Source organism: Babylonia areolata, chromosome 7 (genome assembly GCF_041734735.1).
Source record: "Babylonia areolata isolate BAREFJ2019XMU chromosome 7, ASM4173473v1, whole genome shotgun sequence".
Taxonomy (NCBI): domain Eukaryota; kingdom Metazoa; phylum Mollusca; class Gastropoda; order Neogastropoda; family Buccinidae; genus Babylonia; species Babylonia areolata.
In genome coordinates, this window is record NC_134882.1 from 27,402,815 (window position 1) to 27,428,394 (window position 25,580).

Consider the following 25,580-nt stretch of genomic DNA (forward strand, 5'->3'; position numbering starts at 1 on the left):
CGACCCACACCACCATCTTCTGCCATGGTAAAACAACGCTGTTGGCACCCAAACACACTGTATGCACAGGTGGATAAAGCGATTGTACGATCACCACTATGTACGATGGGGCATTAGCTCCTTGACAGCTGCTGAGTGCATTCGTCAGTGAAGGACTGTCACCCCACTGAGATAAGACTGAGCTTACATGTCAGGATGTGAGTAGCCATTATCTATTTGACCTCCTTTCTCTTGAATTGGCATTACTTTTCATCAGCAAAATAAATGACACCACTTAAAAGTTAACAAAGTATAGTAAATGTACTCCAAATTCATAACACATTCATCTCATTTCTCCAAGGTTCAGTGGTCAAGGGGTTAAATGGAATTCTTCTCTGGACAGAGCAGCATGGCAGCAAAGCGACCTTCATCCTCATCAAACAGCCAAACATCAAAATTGCTAACAAGTCAAATATTATCCCTCCCATTACTCACTCCTCCCACTACACAGCTTCTAGCCGATGCTACTTTTTAAGGTATGCTTCCTCTTTAATATTCACTTCTCCTTTCTTCATGAACTGGGCAAAAGTAAAATCAGATGGAAAAGAAACTATAAAAAAAATTGCTTAAACAGCAACAAACATTTGTTTTTGCTAAACAGAACATTTCATTTTGAAGAGAAAAAAATGCATACATGTGCCAGCTAACAAAAAAACAAAAGGAACATAACTTTGCAATATCACATATCCTGCACAATCATTTTTTTGTGCTTCATCAAATAATTCCACACCATGCTTCATAATTTGCATTACTGATGTCAACCTGTCAGAGCTACATATCTAGGGAGAAATGAAGACAAAGTGGTAGACAGGTAAAGAAGTGGTTAGTGAGAGACAGAAAACGGACAAGCAAGGGGGAAGGGGTGGGGTGTGGGTGGGCATAACAGGTATAGTGATCAAAAGGCAAAAAAATTTATCATAACTAAGATCTTATCTAAACCAATACATGTACACACACAAAAAAAAACAAACCCCTAACGTTAGTGACAAAACCTGATTCCTGTGACCCTCACCATGAACAGTTTCTTGCACTCGGTGATCATGTAAGTGAAACACTCGTGGACAGCCTTCTGCTCCATCAGCTCCCGCTGTTCCGGCACGCCCAGACCTTTGCGTTGCCGCTTGGGGCTGTTGGTGCCGTGGCTGCCCAGGAAGTTGAACAGGGAAGGGGCAAAACACACAGCCAGGTTGCTGGCGTTCATCTGAAACAGGCAGAAAAGTACTCAGGTTATTAATATACAAGCTATGTATACCTGTCATCTGGAACTCAGGGAATGATTGGTGGCACACTGGAGATTTGCTTTCCACACAAACAACCCCTCTGATGTCTTTTAAGAAACAATTTGGAAAGTTTTGGGGTTATATTTTGAATTTTTAAGAACACTCAGACCCTCAGGCATATTGGCATACATACATCTTTTGTGAGAGGTGGGGGTATATATTGCTTTTAACTCCTTTATAAATATAAACAATGACAACGACCAAGTTGTGGGATTGTAATCAGGGAATTCTTTGAACCACTATGATAAATCATAACTCTTCCTTCATCTTCAAATTACAAACACAAAGCTCCAGTGCAATGCCACACAACTTCACATGATTCTTCAGAGTATTGACTGCCAGTAATACTGAGTGAAATGTTAGTGGTCTACATAAAGAATGTTCTGTATAAGAACAATTTACTCAGGTAATTCTGATGTGACTGTTCTATACTGAATATTCTTGTCAATTTGCAGCAATGATGGCAAGACAAAATGTTGCAAGAAAAATTTGATCAGTTGGAATGATGTTGATGTAAAATCATTCACATGAATAAAGATTATATATATATATTTTTTTTTTTATGTGGCAAGACAGAAACAACAAAGGCAAACACACAGAACAAAGTTTCACTGTCATTAATTATAAACAAGAAAAAACAAAAAATAAAAGTAAAAAAAAACAAAACAAAACAAAACAAAACAAAAAAATTTAAAAAAAACCTCTGCCAATCCCAAACAATGCTAAAAACTTGGTTAAAATTAAGTGATCATTTTTTTTTTTTTTTTTTACAAAACATTCCACTAATGTTTTTCCACATCCCCTGACCAGCAGTGTTAGAAGAGGTCAGTAAAATGTCGTCGTCAAAGCCACCACACCTACCGTTCTGACCCAAACCATTCACTGTCATCAGCCACTTCACCCCATGAAATGACCACCACTCCAGTCAGGCTGGGAGCAATGTGATTTATGGCACGAAGGACAAGGGGCCATCACCCATCCTTATCTCCCAGCTCTTTATTCACAGTGTGTGCTCACACCACACAACACCAACAGTGAAACACCTTCCCCCCCAGTTCTACCCTGTGTCAACAACAGTCCCAATGTGACACACGGAAAGATATGGTCACACCCCCTATCTTCCTCTCTCCATACATTCTCAGAAAAAAGGGTCACATATGTAACTTTCTCTCTATACAAACTTACACCTCTCCCCCTACACACAGACACACACACGCACAGACACACGCGCAGACAGACACACACAAAGAATAACCTTGACCCCACCCCTCAAAACACACTCCTCTCCAACTCACTTAACCTGTCTGGCATGTGAACCTGGTGTTCTGTTGTTGTTTTTTTTCCTTTCTGCATTGAAGGGCCACAACTCCCACATTCATTCTGTGTGTGGGCCTTTCATGTATCACTGTTTTTAACCCCTGCCTACATTTAAATGCAGGCAGCTGTACTCCGATTTTAAAAAGGGTGTATGCTTCTGTAACCCATCGAACACTGTTGTGAGTTACAGAATCTTCATCATACATATCTGACCTTTTGCATGTGTATAAACACTAAGGGGGGTTCAGGCATGTGCAGGTCTGCGCATAAGTTAACCTGGGAGACTGGAAAAGAAAAGTCCCCACCCTTTACCCACCAGACACTGGGATGGAATCCAGAAAGTCCAACACTCTTAACTCTTAGATCTTGTCCCCCACCCCCCAGGCCCTCTGCACCCCTCCCCTGGTCAGTGGTACCTGATGTTTGTCAGCATGTTCAGCGATGTCTCCCAGGAAGAGGAGCAGACAGTGTAACACTTCACGATTCTCCTCTGGCAGTAACACTACCGCTGTCTGCAAGGCCTCCAGACGCTGAGCCAATGGCACATCTGTAGCCACACGGCACAACACAACACACAAGAAAAAATATAATAAAATCTTCAACTGCTGAAATGAAAGTTCTTCTGTCCACTTTTTATCATGTGCCTATAGTAGTGTGTGTGTGTGTGTGTGTGCGTGTGCGTGTGCGTGTGTGTGTTCGTGTGTGTTTATGAGTGTGTGGAAATGGGCATATACATGTTTGTATGTGTATGGCCGTGCAAACCCAACAATTCTGAGGTCAGTCACACAAAAGTAAACTAAGGTCCGTGTCTCTCAGTGTGTCTATCTTCCTGACTGTCTCCTACAGAAAAATCAAACATTTTGTTGTGGGGGAGGGGGGGGAGGAGAGAGAAAGAAGGCTACTGGTACAGAAGTTTTTATTTACACAAAAAAGAAATAATCAAGTTTTATTTCTCCATGGCTGTGCTCTAGGCAAGTGGGTGACATACGTGAGAAAATGCTGCGGAAGGTGTCGGACAGTTTGGTGGTCAGCAGACACTCAGGCAGCTCCCTGAAGTACTGCTTCAACAGGTCGGCCACATCGTACGGCTGCAGCTCATCAAAGTTGACCGTGTCTGGAATAATGATACACTGATTAATAATAATGATGATAATGATGATGACAACAATAATGATAATAATAATAATCACAATGATTACAGTAAAATTAATTATAAAAAGAATAGTACGTTTACATAGTGCTTTCAAACATCTTAAAACAGTGCTTTCAATTATTTTAAAACACTTTACAATAACACATTTGACACAAACCACACACTCACACACAGAAAACACAAGCACATACCTAACACACACACGTAAGTGTACAATCATTCATTCACCCATAAGAACAACAATCTACCATTATTACTGAACAAGCCAGGACAGTGGTGCGCATTGTACTTGAAAAAGTTTGCAAAGAGCGTGTGAAGAAAACAACAAACTATCAGTGTCTGAAAGGTCTTCTCCCCAAGCAAAGAAATTAACATACATGTTAAAAATATTTCTGAAATAAGCTGTACACAATTTTTCAAACATAGGTTAAAACAATTTCTAACAAATACATTAACTCTCTGTTTAATTCCTTTATTCCCCTCCACTTCTTCCTACCCAGATGAGCCACATTTACATCAGCCAACACAACACATCACACACAAACCAACCCACCCACCCACACCTACCTGGACACGCCTCCACCATATCCCGCAGCTTCTGGATGCGAGACCTCACCCCAGACTTCCTGAAAATGCCGATGGCATCGTGGGAGGTTTTGCGCAGGTATCTCATGGCGTACAGCACGCACTGCGGCAGGGGCTGGCCCGTGCGCTGCAGCATGACGGTGAATGGCACACCAAACACGTTTTTCTCACTGAACTGAGGCGCCTTGTGTCGCTTCATGAAGCGGGGCATACTCCACGACCACTGCGAGCGGTTGGTCGGCGAACACTTCTCCATGATGGAGGTCAGCTTGAGTAAGGAGAGCTGACGCAAGGGCAGCAACTGGCACACTGACAGTCCACCGATCTGCAGCTCCCGGCTGGCTCGGCTGGGACGATGGCACTTCTGGAAACTCTCCCATCGGATCTTCTTCCGTGTACGTTCTCTGGAAACAAAAAACCGATATAAATAAAGAAAGCATGACAAGAATTTTAAGAGTGCATTATTCTTGTCCAGTGTTCCCAAAAACGTACATATGTGCGTAAATGACGCACAGATTTACAACTTTGACGCACAAAATTTTTACCCTGTGCGTCAATGTGACGCACACTTTTTCCTGAAACTAACAAGCATCTTACGGCTTCCAGGAAAACCGCGAAGCACGCATCGTGGGCCTAAGCTTAGGCTAGTGCATAGCAGACGAAACTGAGCTGGCCAAAAACGTGTTAGAGTAACTTCCCTTGCCGATGCAGGCAAACGCTGTTGTGTGTTCATTAGTAGTGAGTATGGTTATGTGCTCATTATAAGTAGTTGACTGTGTTTTCATTGTATTCAAGCATTTCGAATGTCCTTGTTTGGAGAAGGTGTGGGTTTCTTTTCATTTTCATTGTACAGTTGTCTTCATTGATTTTTTGTATGTTTTCCTGTTGACCCTCAGAAATGTGACAATGACCCTCAAAAATTCCAGTCAAAGGGTCACATTGGGAACACTGCTTGTCAACTTTTTGTGCTTTTTTGGGGGGGGCGTTTCCTCCACTTGTTAGTCAGTCTTGATGCTTTACCCCATTATGTTACAGACCCTGTGATTAATCTCTGGGATAATAAATCTTTGCAATTTGCCTTCTTGCCATTGCAGAGAACACAAATATGACTGAGAAGTGTGATTCTAAAGTATCATACTCAAACACATTATTTTTACACATCCAGAACTACTACTTCTTCTGTATTCATGGACTGCAACTTCAATGTTCATTTACATGCTGTATGAAAAAGCTTTTCATGTTTGACCTTTTTTTTTTAACCTGTCATATAAGGAACCATACTCTTGTTACTGGGGATGTGCATGCCGAGTACGTTTATGTTTCCACTACCCATCAAACATTTGACACGTGCACACACAGCTAGCCTGCAAGATCAGAAAAATATCCACCTTGAACCTAGCAGGTGCTATGACCAGGACTCGATCTCGAGACTGAAAGTCGAACACTTTAAACACTTATTGACTGCACCTTTCAAACATGTATCAAACTAAAATGCAAGCATGTTAGGAACCAGGCTTGAGTACAAACAGCACTATCATTAAAACCAAAGGCAGGAGTGTGGCCAGTACCTTGAAGCTCGTGTGAGAGAGGACCCCACACCAGAGTCCCGCCGTTCGTGAGCCTCCAGTATGATGCGCTCCAAGGTTTCGTCAGCGGACCCCTCCACCTCCTCGCTGGAGTCCTGGGAGGACATGTCTCCCTCCTCCACCTCCATGGAGTTGTCCCCCCCTGATGGGGCTGACGTCACCAGCGCCAAGCTGCCCCCGTCTTGTGTTGATGTCTGGGACAGCTGGCCGTCTTCTTTGACAGAATCTGTACACATCACACAATGAATGAACCTGTACACACACAATGAATGAACCTGTACACATCACACAATGAACCTGTACACATCACACAATGAACCTGTACACATCACACAATGAACCTGTACACATCACACAATGAATGAACCTGTACACACACAATGAATGAACCTGTACACATCACACAATGAACCTGTACACATCAAACAATGAACCTGTACACATCAAACAATGAATGGACCTGTACACATCAAACAATGAATGAACCTGTACACATCACACAATAAATCTGTACACATCAAACAATGAACCTGTACACATCACACAATGAATCTGTACACATCAAACAATGAATCTGTACACATCAAACAATGAACCTGTACACATCAAACAATGAATCCGTACACGTCAAACAATGAGCCTGTACACATTAAACAATGAATCTGTATACATCAAAACAAGAATAACAACTACTAATCTGCACACATCAAACAACATCAACTACTAATCTGTACACATCAAACAACAAAAGTGTACACATTATTAAACAATGAACCTGTACACATCAAACAACAAACATGCACACATCAAACAACAAACCCATGCACTTGATCATCAAACAACAAACCTTTACATACATCTGACAATTTCATATGGACCGACACAAAATGTAGAAGTCAACAAACATTTTTATATAACTGTAAAATACAGGAAAGTCAAAATCTTTTCCTTCTTTCTTTCTTTTTTGTTTCAATAGAAAATAAGAATACATTATTACATATTATGCACAGCTACAACATGGTAAGACAGAGTTGAGGAGGCTGAAGTGTCAGAAGGAAGAGGAGAGTTTGCAGAGTTTTATTTGTTCCAATGCCATCACAACTTTTGAAATGTGTTTTGAACTGTTTAACCTTGTTGATCTGATGCTCACACAAACCATGCAAGTTATAAAGCAGCATAACCACCACCAGCAAGTCTGTCAACACAAATCACATGATGCATGGATGGATATATGTGTGAAGCTGGAAATGATGTCATCTCCACTTCCTATTACTCTCAAACCTTGTTGGAAATAGGTTCTTTTCCATGAAGGGTCTTCGGCACAAGGACAAAGGTAAAAAGCTTGCTACAACAAACTACAAGTCTTTTTTTCTCTTTTTTCCCCAGCTTACTGGAAATTTTTGAAAGACTTGAAGACTTTGCGGGCGTTTTGTGTGCTTGGTATTGTTTCTCTAACACTCTGTACTTCTCATTCATTAAAAAAAAAAAAAAAAAAAAAAAGCGAACAAAAAACCCTTCAATTTTTTTTGGCACTACAATCTCTTTGTGTATCATTCTACTTCTTTATCAGCTGAATGAAACAAGAAGTGGAAAAGGAGCCTGTATTTTTGTTTGGTTTGTTTTTGTTACCAACAACTTTGACAAATAGTGAAAAACATACATGAAATCCACAATCAACACTGTGGATGGGGTTTTCAACAACAAAGCAAAATTTCTTTCACAACATTCCAAACCAATCATTATACAAAACAGAGATATATGTCCATCTAAATAGTGACAGTCTGATACTGCTGATATTCAGAAAAAAAATCATGCATATTCAAGTCAATGAGTAAAATGCATATATATACACACATCGGCCAGCACAAAGTAGTGCACGGATATGTTTGCATATATATATGTACTGGAGCTACGCAAACATTTTGTTTTCTCTCCAATGACAAAAATTAATGTATTTCAATGTATAGACCTGCAGAGAATTCATTAGCAGACAGCTGTGACTCGTGTGAGCGAGTTACCAAGCACTGTTCTCTAGCACCTTTTCACTTCCCTCCTTACTGTCCGCCACTGGTGACTCAGATCTGTTCTATATGTTCACCTTTGGGTGTATCATGTCTTATGACACTCGTCTTCCCTACTCTCACACACACACACACATGCATGCATGCGCATGCATGGGCACACACACACACACACACACACACACCAAGCTTTAGAAACTCATTCCTGACTTGCACTTAAAATTAGGTTAAATTCATTCTTAGCCTTCCCATCCCCTCATCTCACCCACATCCCCTCTTCTCCTCCCCTCCTCTCCCCTCCTCATTCACACCTCTCCCAGTAAAACTACTCTTGCTTCACTGAATAGTTCTCGCTGGCTGGCTGTCCCCTGCATCAACCTCCCTGTCAAATTCACCACCGCTCACAATGACAGGTGATTGGCAGTAATTTGACCACCACCACCACTACCACCACCATCATCATGGCCTGGCCCTTTTCACAACCTCTGACAGGTCAAATATTTAAAAATTGCAACCCAGCACTGCCATCCCTCTGTCCCGGCTGTGCCACTGAGTGCCAGTGGGTGTTGTTTCATTAACATTCATATCCTGGGCGTAGTTGTTCTCTGCCTGAACCCTAAACTGTACTTGCCATGCCAACATGATCTGGCCGACTATGGGTAGGTTACAGGAGGGGGCATGTCTGGATTCCTGTGACAGGTTATTCTGGGAAAGAACCAATTCCATAATGGAGTACGCTCTAAAAACAAAGAAGACACTCTCTTTCTCTTTCACTCTCTCTGTACGTATGTACACACACACACACTTTTTATTTTGCACACAGGCAACTTTTGCAACATTCAGCAGAACCAGTCAAAAGGTGTCGAGCTGACATGTGATCTTCATGAATAATTCTAAGCATTGTTCTCTGATGAGTTTCTCTCTGAAATAGTGATTGTTGGGTTGTTGTTTTTTTTTCTCTCCTTTTTTTCCCTGTAAATCATACAATAGCATGTGATAAGTCTTCTGAGTTTTAGTTTCTGTTTTGACTGGGTTTTGAGGAGGCATCAAAGCATGCAGTATGATCCATATACCCCATACCATAGCAGATGTCCAACTTAATTAACATGGACCAAATGTGCTAGTCAAGCTGTCGAAGCCTACCTAATTCTAAATGAAAAAAGTATGTGAAAAATATAAACAAACCAAGCATGTCAATTTTTTTTTAATAGAGAAAAAAAGAAGATAAGTATTTGAAAAAAAGAAGAAGAAGAAGAAAAGTAAAATGAGATTCTGTCAATTCAGAAGTTGACTGTGCATATGGTAAGCTGGGAAAATCAGGTTCACAATGCCTATGACAGTATGAGTACGACACTTTCTACAGCAATTAGATATCTGGCGACTGTCGAAACAAAAAAACAACAACAAAACAACCAACAACAACAAAAAAGAAACTCAAGCCACCAAGGCAAACTCTACTTTTCTTAGTCCACACTATATCAAACATTTGTCTGGTTTTCTGTCACCAAATGATAGGTAATATGCATCCACACATCAATGTATAATTATGTATGAGTGGAGGTGATGCTATTGTTTCAATATGTGCATCCTATTGTTGCATGCTGTGATAATGTCATGCTGTAATCCTGAATGCGCGAGGTGAACAGAAACTGGAAAATACTGTGCACTCATAATGATAATATAAAACATACACAAGTGTGTAACTGTTAAGCACACACACAGACAGTGAGACATGCACACGCACAAATACACACATATAATGCACATGGTGTATATTTACACACACACACACACACATTTAAACATCAATTTGTTAATCATTGCATTATACGGTGACAATGTTATAAGTAATACATTGAAATGGTCCTATTCCTAAAAATTGGGTCATCAATGATGGGACAGTTTTGAATTCAAACACAATAATACTACTCATTTAGGGTTGACAGCTTCTGCCCACTGGAAAAGGCATCGTGATTCAACCTGTGTAAGAGTTAAAAGCTCATGTCATCATAAAATAGTATGTGGTGCATTTGTTCAGCTATGGAAGCATTTCTATTATTGTTACCAACCTATATTTCCTCCCATTGTTGTGTGACAAAATAACAAAAGAATTAAAGTGACCACTGTAAAATATCATCCATCATAAGTTACCACAGTCTCTTCACAGGTTAATAATTTAAGTTTGTGACGTGTGATGTTGGAATGATCTGTAAATACTACAACGGCTTTGAAGATACTGGCTATTTATGTCATATGGGATAGTCCAAAACAAAATTCTGTGAAAAATATCCACTTTGAAACTGAAACACATAAAACTGTAGAGTTATAAAAAAAAAGAAAAGGGTAGTGCAGCACTGGAGTGACATGCTCTTCCCCGGGGACAACCACCCAAATTTCACACAGACAAATCTGCTTTGACAATGCCATAAAGTGACCCACGGAGAGCAAGCCAATTTTTCATACCTGTAGAGGAATGATCTGTTGAGACAACACAACGAAGGTGAGCACCCACCTGTGTTTGAGGGGGCACTGTGGGTGGAGGTGCTGCCGTTGTGGTCAGCGATGGTGAATCTGACCTCTGGCTGCCCACCGGTGCTGCTCCCACCCAAAGTGTTGGTGCTGCCAGCCAGCGTGTCCTGACTGCTGGTGCCCACGTCCGAGCTAAGACTGTTGATGTCCCGGAACAGGTTCAACAGCATGGCATCCAGCTCCTGCATGGACACATCTCTCTCACTTTGAGCCTCCCCTCCTGTCACCACCTCTCCTCCCCCAACGCCTACACTCCCCCGCCGAGGGCTCACCACTTCATGTTCCAAGCTGGTGGCTGCGCTGGCACTCTGACTGCGCACCATGCCCTCAAAGCCGGACATGTCCAACTCTGTTCGCAAATCCTTGTTGCCACAGCTGGAACTGAAACTGCGTAGGACCTGCGACTGGCGGCCCGAGGAGGACAGATTGCTGCCTGTTCTGTCCTCAGGTCTTCGCAGTCCTGCTGGGGGAAAAGAATGCTGGGGAGATCCAGGACTCAAGTTGTCATACACACTGAACCGACTGCTGAGAGGAGTGGAGCCAGTACCAGCAGTTGCCCTCACCCCCTGGGGAAGGGAAGACGTGGAGGATGTTTGATTGGGAGCCCCCTGGAAGGGGGCTGTGGTGTCGATGTAACCATTCTTCAGGAGTCGGGGGAAGCTGCCTGGCTTGTGGTCCTGCGGCAAGAGGAAGATCTCCACCAGACTAGAGTCACTGTTTTTGCGAACGGCTGGACCAACTGGACGCCTGTTGGGGTCACTGCAGGCTTGGAAACTGGCCAGTAGCTGACTGTGGGCCGAGTAGTACTCACTGAGAGAAGAGGAGTCTGCCTGGCTGGAGGTGCTGGAGTTGATGGTTTGATCCCCCACAGAGGTTGGGGGTGCCGCATGGGGCTCAGAGGAGATGGGGGACATGGCAGGAAAGTAAGAAGTGTCCAGTGAACTGGGGCCTTTGGCCAGCTTCTCCCCAGGGGTGGACTCCTGAGGCGGTGCACGAGGGGTGGGAGTGGCAGTCCCCCCTCCAGGACTGATGTCAACACAATTGAGTCGCTCCAGCTTGGCTTGCATGCCTTCCTGGTCGGACACCACGGGATCACTGATCTCTACAATGTTCCGATTGGTTGGGTACTTCTTGGACTTCTTCTTGAAGCTCTCCATCTTTTTCAGGGCACTCTTGAGGCGTTCGCTAGCTGCTCGTCGCAGCTTGGGGCTGATGGGAAATCCAGAGCCGTGGGTATCCTGCTGGATCACGCCCTCCCCCATGGACTCTGGAGGGTCAGCGTCCACATGAATCTGGACATTATCAGGGGCTTGCTCTCGCACGCTGGTGGAGTGAGGCATCTTGCTTTCCAGCACAGGACTCTCATCAGTGTGCGATTCACTGTCCTCTCCTAGAAGACTGTCGTGGGAGCTGCTAGGCTCTAGGTTCAAGTCTTCCGTTACACTCAGCTCTGACTCCAACTTGCGTGACCAGCGGCGCACTGCTTTCTGGTACTCCCAGTTGCTGCTCAGTGCGCATTGGTCTTCTTCATCAGACTCCTCAGGGGCCTGGAACACAGCAAACTCTTCATCATTATCTTTTTATATAGTAAATAAATAAAAGAATAAAATAAAATAGAATAACAACAACAATAACAATAGTAATAAATGAAATTTTCAAAAATATAATAATAACAAAATGTATTCAAATAATGCTGATTCTTGTGTGGAGAAAAATCAAAGCCCTTCCACACCAGACATTCACAGACATGCAGGACAACAAGTCAAAAGTATTGAAGATAAAAGTCATATGTAGATAAAAGGCTGCAGGAAGTACAGAAAAAACAAAAGAGGGAAGAGAGGGAGAAGCTGTTCTGGAGAGATAGAGGTTTTAATGTCAAACTTGAAAAAGCAGAGATTTGATTTGACAAAGCAAAACAGGAAGCTCACTCCAAGTGTAAGATCCTAAGATCCAGAGACAGAGTGGCGGCCAATCATGAAGTGTTTGAATCACTGGGATGCGGAAACGAGTGTGGGTCTGAAGCTCATCAAACATATCTGTGGGCTTTTTATTGTTGTGTACAGAAAGCTCACTTCATCAACAAATGTATTAGAGATCTGTACGTATTGTGGTGTTCATGGGGACAGGGCTTCTCAGAAAGGTAAGGTTTGAAAGTTGGCAGATTTGAATGTTGATTTTTCAACATCATTTTGGCCTTACTATTCGCAGTCCAAAATTCACCTTAATCCATATGACACTATGCTTGACCAAAACAGATACAAATACACAAAAATATCTTACACTTAGCAGAGACAAAAGCAATACTGTGACATTTATTACACAAATGAGGACAATACCATGACATCTGTCACACAGAGGACAATGCCATGATATTTGTCATACAAAAAAGCCCACTGTCATGGCAGTCACACACAGGACAATGCAATGATAGTCACACAAAGGACAATACCATGGCAGGTCACACAAAGACAATGCCATGACATGTCATACAAACTACAAAGACAATGCCATGACATGTCATACAAAGGAGGACAGTGTCATGACAGTCACACAAAGAACAATGCCATTACAGTCCCAAAAAGGACAATGCCATGACAGTCACACAAAAGATAATGTCATGATAGTCCCACAAAGGACAATGCCATGACAGTCACACAATGGACAATGCCATGACATCTGCCATACACAGGACAATGTCATGACAGTCACACAAAGGAAAATGCCATGACACATGAAAGACAATGCCATGATATCGGTCACACAAAGGATGATGCAATCATGACAGTCACACAAAGGCCAATGCCATGACATGTCACACCTGACCAAGGATATAATACTGACAGCTATCTTTGAAGCACACCTGGCACTGCTAACTGCTTGTCAGGTCAGATCACCACAGACAATACATTTCTGTCAGTGCTATTTCTCGCAACACTCTCTTCAACAGGTTTAAAAAAAAAAAAATCCCCATGAATTCTGCCATCACTCAAACATACTCACTCCTTCGTTAGAACAGTACAAACTAAATCAACCATGCACTGGTCTATGGCATTTCTGAAATATAAAAGCCCGTTTTCTTCTTCAGTCCCCATAAGAAAACCAACATCACACCAAATGTATTCTTTTTCATCCCTTGAATACATACATAGTACAATTTCGTTTTCTTGTGGACTATGACATATATTTCTCTCGACTTTTGACCTGCAACACTTTTCTCCACGCAATTAATTGTCTACCAACAATACATCAGTGCTGTAATCTGGCACTGGAACTAGACATGATACATGGCACTCAGTCCTCTGTAACTCTTATCAGCTGTGGAAGGAGACACACACAGTTTAGTGGATGAATTAACGACAACACGAATGAACCCACCTCCATAATTACCATCACACTTTTCTTTTACATCTCATGCCATGATGGGAGAGAGTTATGTTCAGCATCATCAATATGGCGCCAGTGCCGTCCTCCCTCCCTCCCTCCCGTCCATCCACAATCCAAACTTCTGTGTACACACACACGCACACATACCACACACACACACAGTGCCTGTGGGGGACGTGGAGGTCTAGCCCAACAACTGAACCAAACCCATACATGCCGTGGAGAGCGCGGCCGCCAACCAGCAACAAGTGCGGGGACTAATTACTCCGATGAGGGCCTGTCTCCTGTTACATCGTATCAACTGCCTGCCTGCCTGCCTGCCTGTCTAGGCGGCACCGCACCACACCACCACGCACAGCTTTGAGCAGAGACCTCCTGTTCATCTCCCTCCCTGTCGTCTTTGATGGGCAGAAGGGACAAGGCAGGGTGTAGACACACGGGGCAAGAGATGACAACACTTCCATTCCAATCGATAAATCAAGTGCATGGCGCGGCGGCGGTGAGGTCAAGACGGACCTGGGCAGTCTGTGAGGGAGGGTGGGAAGGGAGAGGTGTGATCTGATGGGTGCAACGTGTCTGGATGTCAGGGCTGACTGTATCAGTTCAGGTGGCGGACACACACACACACACACACACACACACATACGCGCGCGCGCGCACACACACACACACACACACACACACGAAAATGGACTCAGTACTCCCACATACACGCCCACATCCGGTCACCACTGATCACGAAGAAACAAATCCCACCAATTATTGCAATGCACAGAAATTTCCATACATCTGATTGGGATTATCGATGCACGACTGCTGTCGAATGCAATCACACTGATGAGCCGTTGCTTCTATCACAATAAATCTCATCAATGATTTTCTCTGCCGTGCAGCCACACACGCACACTGAACCAGACGAAAAACTAGTTGGTGGAGAAACATTTCAACACATGCACGCCGTTTTTTGTTTGTTTTTACCCCCTTACTTCTGCGTTCATGAAAGTTTTTACTCCACCATATATGCAGCCAAGCTCCGTTTTCGGGAGTATGCATGCTGTGCATGTTTCATGTTTCCATGACAATGATCCATCGAAGAAGTGCTGACATCAGTGGATTACGGGGCCTTCAACGTGCGTAGTTCGATTTTTCCATGTGCTGACACATGAAGAAGGTTAGGGCACAAGCAGGTCATCCACCGTGATACCGGGATCGAACCCAGAACCCTCTGATTTAAAACTCCAACGCTCAACGATCATTTGGCTATTGCGCCATTTCATATTGCCTTTTATTGCCACTGCAGTAACAGGTGGTCACGACTGGGCCGAACAATGGTTATCTATCATTTTCAAACTTATTTAATAACTCTTTCCAAACTTCAATCGCGTCCAGTCACTACCAACCACTACAGGGACCAATTTGTGTATGATCTACCCACCAAACCAAACCAGTCAAAACGGAAACCCATTCCACACTTCATTGTCAAGCAGACAGCCGAATAACTGGAAAAGATTCGATGTCTGCTACTGTCATGATATGACTGGTTCTTTGAGATCTGCTCATAGTGATTTTGTTCGGGAGCTTTTTAGCTTCGGTTTTTCTTTCTTTCTTTTCAACGCATATGTGGTGTGGCGCACACAGATCAGTCCACAGACACGCTTTGATAACACCTTGGAAACTGAAAGTAGAAACTGCTTGACGGAACGCAGACTGAGCAACTGACATATGACAGATGACACCCAAAACGACCCGGACATCGAACTGACTCAGAAACAGACGACACAACCATTACTGCACGCACATCGTCATAACGTGCATCTTGAAGTAGGTAAACCCACACGTGACATAATTTCCGCTTCCCTTGTTTCACCACGCCCATCTGTAACGGGCCCTCTGTCATCACAAGTCAGAAGTAGCAGCAGTAATAAATCAGTATCAATATGTAACAATGATGGTCATACCCGGAAAAAAAAACAACATTAAAACTTTACTCATCATTACTGCCGGGCACTGTGTTAACAGAGCGACATTAGAAAACATTACCATCATCACTTCAAGTTCTTCGAGTGTTACAACAAATTATCTTGCTCGGGAAAACGACAACAACAAAACACCAACAACTCTTCATTACTGCTTTGAGTGTTACAGAGACAGACATAAGTAATACTGCTCGGACTCATCGTAGTCACTGCTTGCTGCTTACTGAGCGTGAGAATAGACGGCGGCAAGGAGGAACAGGGAATTCCTTTTTTTCTCTCTCCATCGCGACAGCAAAAATCCACGTCTGTAGTTTCCCTTCCGCCGCGACACTTAACTTGACGACGGTCATGGCGTTCCGGATCCATCCACTGCACTTCCCTGTGCTGCGCGCATCACCAAGGCCCAGCAACAGGGACACCACTCCATCTTCAGGCAGCGAAACACGTCACATATCACAGTGAATGGTGTCAAAAACTCCGCGCTACTTCACTTGCCATGTCACCGTATGCTCACCACAGGGAACCAACCCTCTCTTGCTGTGTGTTGCTACGTATTGCATTTCCTGGCATTCCAGTTGCCCTTCACCACCCCACCGCACACATCTCACCAAGGAAGAAGAAAAGAAAGAGACCCAATACGGGAAGTAAGAGAGAGAGAGGGGGCGGAGGGGCGGGGGGGGGGGGGCGAGCTATAACATCGCCTGGAGCCAGTCTATTCACAAGACCAGCCCCGGTGTGGTTGTAAATGGTTCGGGTTCACCCCCTTCCCTCAATACAGAGCTAAGAGGCAGTGTCACGAGTGCAGGAAGGTCGGTATGGAGGGAGGGACTAACTAACCTAGGGGTTCTTTTATCTTCATTAGTACAGCACTCCCCCATCCCCTTCCCTCCCCTGCAACATCCCCCAGCACAATGTCACTGCAGACAGCTGGGAGAGGGATGAGAAGGGGAGGCGAGGCGAGGCGAACAACTGGTGGGCGTAGCATCGTCGGCGACAGAATTTTCCACGGTGGCAGCATTTGCAGGAGAAGGGAGGAGGAGTGCTGGGGGGGAAAAGAAGAAAAAAGGAAGAAGTAAAGGCAGCCGGTGTCTGGAGATGTGGTGGGTGAAGGAGGGGGAATAGGGGCTGGGATGGGGTGGGGAGAGGGGGAATTGGGTCAGGAAGGCGTGCAGCAAGAGCTGTTCCGAAAAGTACACCCCCACCACTACTTCCTTTTTCTGTTCAGCCACCTTGTGTTGTTGTGGTGGGGGTCGGAGGGGGGTGGGGGAGTCAATGTCCCAGTGACCTGAGCCGTGTCTTCGTTGGTGCAAGATTTCATACACCAGCAATCTGGACTGCTGCTGCTATACACAGTGACATAATTCACACTCCTCTTGCTAGAGTTAGGAGGGGGGAAAATAAAGCACAATCGAGTGATCCTGTGTACATTATAAAATGACGGTGTATTCCAGTCCCTAGGTTTTTGGCGATCATGTGGAGAGAGAGTGAGTTGTGCTGCAGTTGGCGGACACCGATTTCACGGATCGTTCAGTAGCGTGACCCAAGGGGAATAAATGAATGATGATGAATTCGCATTGTAAGATCATGTTTCAGCTATACGCCATGCACGTGTCCGAATTTTGAAAACATGATTGTTGTGTATATACAGCCTTCTGAACGAAACAGTTGTTGTTTTTTCATTGTTGCAAGGCCTACTATGCTGACAATATCGCTGCTTTTTTCTTTTCTTTTTTGGAACAATCGTTTTATGGACTTGGTGGTGTTATTTTTTTTTTTTTTTTAAAGTCGTGAGCTCAGCGCATCACGTGTGTGTGTGTGTGTGTGTGTGTGTGTGTGTGTGTGTGTGTGTGTGTGTGTGTGAGTGATGAGGTCCTTTAATTACCAAAGGTAACAAACTTCGTAAAGTGAAGCATGCAACACCCAGTTACGCGCAGTGACCAGTGCAGTGTGTCCTTGAAATAAGTGCAGCAGTGGGGTAGTCCAAAGAGAGGAGATGCAGAGGGGAGTGGGATCACAGTGACACAACGCCGAAGATCCTCATCACTGCTTCCTCAATTAGCCAACAAGCAACAAAGCCGGGGAGGAGATGGGCCCTGACTGACATGTCGTCCCACTCCCTTAATTACCCTTCTATTAACGGACTGCGCAGCCCCGGTCTTCTATGGGGCAGATGAGATCCGACACGGTGGAGAGATAAACGACCGGCGGACGTGACTTCCTTACCTTCCCAACGATATGCTTGGAGATTTTCCCTCTCCCCATAATTCTGACTTAAAACTTGGGACCGTCTTAAACTTTGCCATATTGACACGCGGAAAGATTCTTTCCCCTTTAATCATGACTCTTTTGATCTTGGGACTTAAACTTTTCAACACACACACGCGCGCGCGCGATTTTCCCCTCCATGTTCCATGGTGTTGAGTGAAAGAAAGATTAACTGTACTTTTTCATACTGAAATAAAGTGATCAAGACAAGCAGAACACTTTCCGATTTTCGTATTTCATGTGCTGAGAAATATAAAGACAAACAGTACCCTACTTCATATCAGAATACAGTACTGCAGACAATGACTTCAAAAATGTATCCACAAACTCTTTGCAACAGAATCTGAAAGACGGTAGAATGGCTTACCATTGGACTCAGTCCCTAGTTGTCAAACTCCCAGAGAAGGAAAACTTCCAATTGTGCCAAAATTACCACACAATATGCCTTATCAGCCATCCAAGCAAGGTAACTATTCGAAATCATTTTGAACAGACTGAAAACTCAATCTGAGAAAATCATATCTGAAGAACAAGCGGGCTTCCAAATTGGACGCAGCACCACGAAACAGATTTTCACCAATCTTAGAATAATAACGCGAGAAATATTTTCAACACCAGCAACCACTGTACCATGTCTTCGCAGATTTCAGGAAAGCTGAGGTCCGCCAGAAGATCACCAAAAGCCACTGGACCCCACGATGACCTCCTAACCGTCATCATGGCACGGACACGTCACTAGATCCGACGGGCTCGCAAAGACCATTCTGCAGGGCACCGTACCGGGCAGTAGGAAGAGAGGAAGGCAGGAGCCTAAGAAACCATTGTCAATGCAGACGGACAAACACTGCCCTAAAGTCAGAAGAAGAAGAAGCAGAAGAAGGAGAAGGAGGAGGAAAATCAGAAAACAGCTAAACACAAAATACCATTTCTGAACGCGCTTAAAACAGCTAGGAAATATTTTCAACAAAGTGCTTTTTTCTTATTTTTTTAAGAATTCATTAAGTTATAAAAAGAAACTATGAAATTAGCAGCACAGCACCAAAATGTAACTGAGCATCAAAAGGGGTAAACCTGGGTTATCTCTTGCCCTTAATTAAAACTGCCCCTATACATAAAAATGCATTTGCCCCTTACTGACACTCATAACTCACCATACTATCAGTAGTCTTTATCTTTGTAGGCCATAGAGGCAAGTCAGGTTGAATTTTATGAGTGTCACTGCCACCACCACCACCACAATCACCAGAACACCTCCTCCATCTTTCGCGTTTCCACCCACAAGAACTCCGCATATAACTTACAAGCCCCCAGTTGTTATTGAATTAAACTTTTTCTTAAAAGTCTTATAATTCACTGGCGGCTGAGAACATTGTGGGGCTGCACGTTCTTTTTTTGTAGCACAACATTTTATTTCATATCTTATTGATGCTTACATAACCAAAATCGTCATTTGTAAGACCCCACCTAGCGTAAGGTCCTCAGGAGTCCAACAAATATACACACTAATGTGCACCCTCTCTGTGTGTCTCAACTGAAATATTTATTTCGTTTCCTTTTTTTGCTGTTAGAACTTAAGTGTCTGATGACTATAACAGAAGACAGTACCCCCCCGTGCCACATGGTCTGTTAAGCTGTTGACAGTGAAGTATCTCTCTCTCTCTCTCTCTCTCTCTCCCACTACTTTAATGGCTTGGTCAACAAAAGAAACCAGCAGAACACACAAAGTTCTACAATAAAACTTTATCGTCACTTGTCACAGGCCGTTTTCGATGGGAGAACACAAACAGGTACTCCCTCTACTATTTAGTCATAATGCTACTTCTCCTACTAGTAGTTACTACTGCTGCCCCTCTTGCTACTATTTCCACTACTACTACTGTTTACTACTTCTGCTACTATTACGACTACCAATCCAACTACTAGAAGAACACAGGAGAGGACAGCAATATACCATAAAGTAGTAAACCGAGTATGTTGATGTGAATAAAGAGCAAATAAAACAAGTATAATCTCTGTCTTCCCTCTCTCTCTTTCTCTATTTCTCCCTCCCTGCTCCTCTCCTCCATCGCCCCCCAAACCCTCTCCTCTCTCTCTCTTTCTGAAACCCCCCTCCGTCTCTCCCCTCCCTTCAGTAAAACAGCCACACAAAATGTACCGGGAGCGGAAGATGTGACATGTGACACACAGTACAGTACAGCAGCGGTTGCTAGGCACTCACATTCCTCGGGGGCCGCCTCCTCGCTCCGCACAGCCAAAACATCTTGTTGCCATCACATCCCATCACATCACCACCACAGGCCGACACACTCAGGTCCAATGATATAAAAAAAAATATATAAAAAAAAATAAAAGAAGAAGAAAATAAAATAAAATAAAATAAATCGACAGTTGCTTCTACACTCTCCTCCACCCACACAACCAGTACAGTTCAGTGGCTGGGGATCTGGATACACGAGTGAGCTGGCAGTCAATCAGTGAGGCGAGACAGAGAGCGCCAACTCATGGTTGCTGGTTTCTTGTCTGTCGGTGGCGTTGGTGGACACGTCATTCCTGCTGCCACTGTCTTCCGCTTTACAGCCTGGGTTCCCGTGTCTTCTTCCTTCCGCCTGGACCATCAAGGTCCAGGAACTGTCCCTATTCTGAGGACGGCTGGGCCCACTTGTTTGAGTCCACGCGATCACTCTTTTTCGGCTTCCTCTCTTTCTTCGTCCTGCTTCTTTTTAATCCTGACTTCATCAGCACGAACTTCGTCTTTCATGGTGCTGTCACCAAACACTCCCCCTATCTGCAAGTATTTTATGGGGTCTCTGCTGTCACTTAGTCTAAAAATAACAATGCGTCTTTATTGTCTAGTTTAAAACCAGGCGATTTGTCTTTGGTCACCTCAGCTGCGGTTACAACAAAATAAACCAAAATTTATCTGAACTGATGAGGGGGAATCAGCTCCCAAATGGCACTTCGTTCGGCTATGGTAAAACACTTGGGATGGCACTACCTGTAACCACAAACTGAAGGGGTGCGACTGCGTGCAAAAAAACAAAAAACAAAACAATTAAAAAAAAAGAAAAAAAAAGAAAAAAGAAATTCAAACATTAAGTGAAGTGAATGAAAATGGAGAAAACGAAGCTGCCTTCCCCAAATTCACCATCAACAAACGCTGACGCGCTTCCCACAAAGCCATGGAAGAACACAATTCGGCACCCAATTCGGCAATAACCAAGACAGCTCTGGCAAAGCGAAGACTACAACAGGACAACGAGCATCAACGGCAGCAGCAGCAGCAGTAGAATCAGTCAAAAAAGTGGTGGGGCGACACAAACCCGCGCCACTTCGAACCACTTGCAATTCCACCACACACCACCACCAGGAAAAAAAAAGAAAGAAAGAAAAGGTACCACAACAACGCTTACTGTCACTCTCAGCCCCCACAGTCTAAGTTACTTCATAATTATTCTGACAGGCGGGTGCATGACTTAGCCTACACAGGCCCGATTTCAACCCTGCTGTGAGCTGCCCAGCTCCCGTGTCCAATGCGAGGCCTCTCTTCCCGTGACCAATCTTCAACCATCTCCAGTCCTCTCCACACCCAGCAAGGTCAGCATCCGACATCAAGGGCGAGGTCAACTCCAGGCGACCAACCGTCGCCGAACGTGAATGAGGGAGAGGGGGGTTGGGGTTGGGGAGTTGATAGACGTAGTGGTGGTGGTGGTGGTGGTTGATGGGACTGGGAGGAGAGAACGGATGTCCGCTGTCTGCATGCCCATGCCCAACCCTTCCTTCAAGTGGCACAATGCTTGTTGAGGTGCAGTGCACGATACTTTTATCCGCCAACAGATCGCATACTTCACTTGACATCGTCGTCTGTGTCGTTTAGTCCGTATACAAACAAACGCATTTAACTGTACCATGCATGCTTGCCCCCACCCTACCTTCCACCGTTCCCCTTCAACCTTCCAGTCCATTCCCCTTCCCTTTTTCTACTCATCCTCTCAATGAAGAAATTTAGCAGAACCACACACACAAAACATTCACAGCACACCGACGGGTATGCACTTTCAAGGCAAAGCAAATAGTTAATCCAATGTACAATCCGGGGACATCGAAACAGCACACACACATTCAACTTTTACATACACTTAGCATACCCCCACCCCGCCCCCTAAGGTGAACAATGTCATTTATTGCCTCCTTACAATACAACTCTGACGACACACCTCTGACAAAGCAGCGTCCCCACAAAAAGAGAAAGAACCTCGTGGGTATATGTCTGTCTGCACGTGAAAACTGCAGCCGAGCTTTCGGGTCACTCATTGTTTCACTTTTTTTTTCTCACGACATGCCTTCCTCTTCACCGCCCAGAAAACATTCAAGGCGGAAGGGGGGAAACTCGGTCGTTTGACACCGGACACACATTGAGTGCAACAGTCGGTGGTGACACGTAGGGGTGGGGTGGGGGAGGACAGAGAGAGGAGGGGGGAGAGAGAAAGGGATGGGGACAGACAGAGAAGAGTAGTAGATTCATAGCAACTGCCACGTGTTGACGCAAAAAGAAGAAAAAAGGAAAAGTGTCAAATTCATAACAACTTAGAATTTTTACCCCTCCCCCAACAAACAACCAAAAAAAATCCTTGATTAATTGAAAGTGTACATGTGCATCATTTACTATACCGTATACGTCAGAACTTCTCAAAAGTTCACAACCGTCTTTGTGTTCCCAACTGAAGTAAGAATGCGGCTTTTTTTTTTTCGCTTATGTGTGTGTGTGTGTGTGTGTGTGTGTGTGTGTGTGTGTGTGTGTGTGAGACCGCCAAATAGGTTTTTGGTCATGTCAGCTGAATATATGATTAATGCTTTTTTTTTTTCCTTTTCAACAAAATATGGAACGACAGAAATAAACGTTATCTTTTCAAACAACATAAACAGAGAAGTACACACGCGAATATTCGACTTACCCTATTGTCGCAAGGTATGGAGAAAAACAATTTACCACAAAGACGCACACAACTCTCCTGTGTCGAATTCCTACCACAGTCACAACTGAAATCCCAGATGTACGACCCCACCAACACACACACACAGAGCGAGTTTCACATCACTGATGTACTCACAGACTATATATCCGTCACTCCACCCATCTCCTGACGCCTAACATACACACACGAACGACGAGCGGAAGACTGGTGATACTGAAACAGGCCGCACGACACAATCACCATCACCACATCTTCCTATATGTTGTACTCACTCCTGCTGTGAACCACACACCAACACCCGTCATCGTCCACCCACACAGCAGAAACCCGAACGTCACACGGTTCGTCAACAAGTTTCCGTGTTTACCAGAAACCACATGACAACCCACCATATGACCATACAGTACCTGCTGTCTGGACTAACTCCAAAAGATGACCAGAGAAGCTTGACTCATCGATTGGCTTATCGGCGTGTCCGACAGATGTTTCACTGGGCAGATATAGGGAGAAGACTTGAGTGACGTGACAACACTTGTTGCGTCAGTGTATCATGCTTTAACTTAGGTGGTCCTCTATAATTGTTACTGTTTCCAGGCTGGATACCATCTATTTTATCCAGGGTGTGTAAAGGCGGGTTTGAGAGCTGTCCGAGACCTATATCCGCAATACTGACGGAGCAGTGTTGAAAGAATAGAAAACTGTGCGTATTCGGGTCACATGCCATTTAGAAAACCAGCAACCCAATCAAGAATTTGTCCAGCCAGGGACTTTTGTCAACATTGTGGTGGTATCGTCAAGTCCTTGTCAGTAGTGGCTCGTGATCCCACTGCAGTAGTAGTCCACGCTTCTTTCCGCCACTTACACACAGCAACGTATGCCTCCTACGCACGCACACACACACACACACACACACACACACTGAATACACACCTCACGCATGCTGCTTTTACTGCCTAAGATTTGTGCCCACACCGAGAAATAAACGCGGAAGGCGCGCTTAAAAAAAAAAAAAAAAAAAAAAGTACGAAAACCAGTTGCGGTCAAGTCAGTCAACAGTTCTTAACTGTCACGGGCACAGAGTACATCAGTGGCTGTGTTTGTGTGGAATCTCTCTCTCTGTGATAGTCTATCAATGACTCAGTATGTGTATGCGCGCTCAGTGTGCGTGCGTGCGTGCGTGCGTGCGTGTGTGTGTGTGTGTGTGTGTGTGAGAGAGAGAGAGAGCGAGGAGTAAAACTTTGTACAAACATTCAATTGCAAGACTACACTCACCGTAACTTGGTGAACTTTTGTAAAAAGTGTAATCTTCACACACACACACACACACACACTGCACACACCCGCCCACACAGACCCTCAACCCCGTGCCCCAACCACCACCCCCACATTCACACACAGATCACCTTAAGCTTGTTCCGTCCATTCACAAATCCAGGGGTAGATGGTGTCAGTAAAGCGGGCAGTAGCTGAATAGTAGGCGGATAAAACAGTAACTGTTGCCCATCTTGACAACCAAACAATTAACACACAGGCAGCCACCACCTTTAACACCCCCACAAGGATGCAGCTGGGCTGGGAGATCAGAGGAGATCCTTCTATACAAAGCCAAGTATATGAGAAACGCCAACGCCAACCAACTCGACAAGTTGACTATTGGCTCAACTGGCTGAGCAAGCCGAGCTCACCACACAGTCAAAAGGTTGTCGGGTTCGAATCACACACACACACACACACACAATGAACAAGGTAGGATGAAGTGTCGCTCTTCTTTTATTTATAAGAGTGCTCTGTAATGCAATTTTACCCCCCGTGTCTTCAGCAGCTGCGAGGACAAGTTGGCCACTGGCTTCTCTTAACTGTTTAATGTAAATCAGCTCCAGATCCCAACTGTGAAGTCCAGCTGTTAAGTAATCAACAACAGCTGTGGACATGGCTTGTCCACACATGGTCAACCACAAGGTGAAGTGGCTGTCCACCACCAACGCCCCCTCCTTCCCATCCTCCTGATCCTGCTGGTGGTGTCTACTGGCCACGCAATCATTACATTATCAGTTACTTGCCAGCTTCCCCAGTGGTCCTCGCCACAGACACGAACTAAAAGATTCAATGAATGTCCGTGGCCACTGATGAAAGCAAGTCCTATGTGCCAACACTCCATTAACGAGATTATCACGTTATCTGCTGTTTGTTGTTGTCCCATGTCATACATTTGTGGGAGTGACACACACACACACACACACGCGCGCGACAGAGAGAGAGGGGGGAGGTGGGGGAGAGAGGGGGGTGGGAAGATGGAGTCAGAGAGGGGACTGGAGATGGGAGAGAAAGACAGACCAGGACACAAGACGGGTGGAAACAGCGGCGAGAGAGAGAGAGAGAGAGAGAGAGAGAGAGAGACAGAAGGGGGTGAGGGAGGGGGTTGGAGAGAGTGGGGTGGAAAGAGAGGGGGAAAGAGGGAGTTATACAGACCAG

The 25,580-nt window shown here is 44.5% G+C and overlaps 1 protein-coding gene across 2 annotated transcripts in view; it reads right to left on the reverse strand.

The window, feature by feature from the left end:
• The window catches only part of LOC143283933 (rho GTPase-activating protein 7-like), a 207,407-nt gene that overhangs the window by 11,736 nt on the left and 170,091 nt on the right, over positions 1 to 25,580 (reverse strand). For both annotated transcript variants that reach the window (XM_076590377.1, XM_076590378.1), the window contains 6 exons: positions 10,494 to 12,057; positions 5,943 to 6,186; positions 4,357 to 4,778; positions 3,625 to 3,750; positions 3,053 to 3,183; positions 1,052 to 1,240 (listed from right to left, as the gene is read on the reverse strand). In XM_076590377.1, the coding sequence (XP_076446492.1) occupies positions 1,052 to 1,240; positions 3,053 to 3,183; positions 3,625 to 3,750; positions 4,357 to 4,778; positions 5,943 to 6,186; positions 10,494 to 12,057 (2,676 nt within the window). The remainder of the gene's footprint in view (positions 1 to 1,051; positions 1,241 to 3,052; positions 3,184 to 3,624; positions 3,751 to 4,356; positions 4,779 to 5,942; positions 6,187 to 10,493; positions 12,058 to 25,580) is intronic.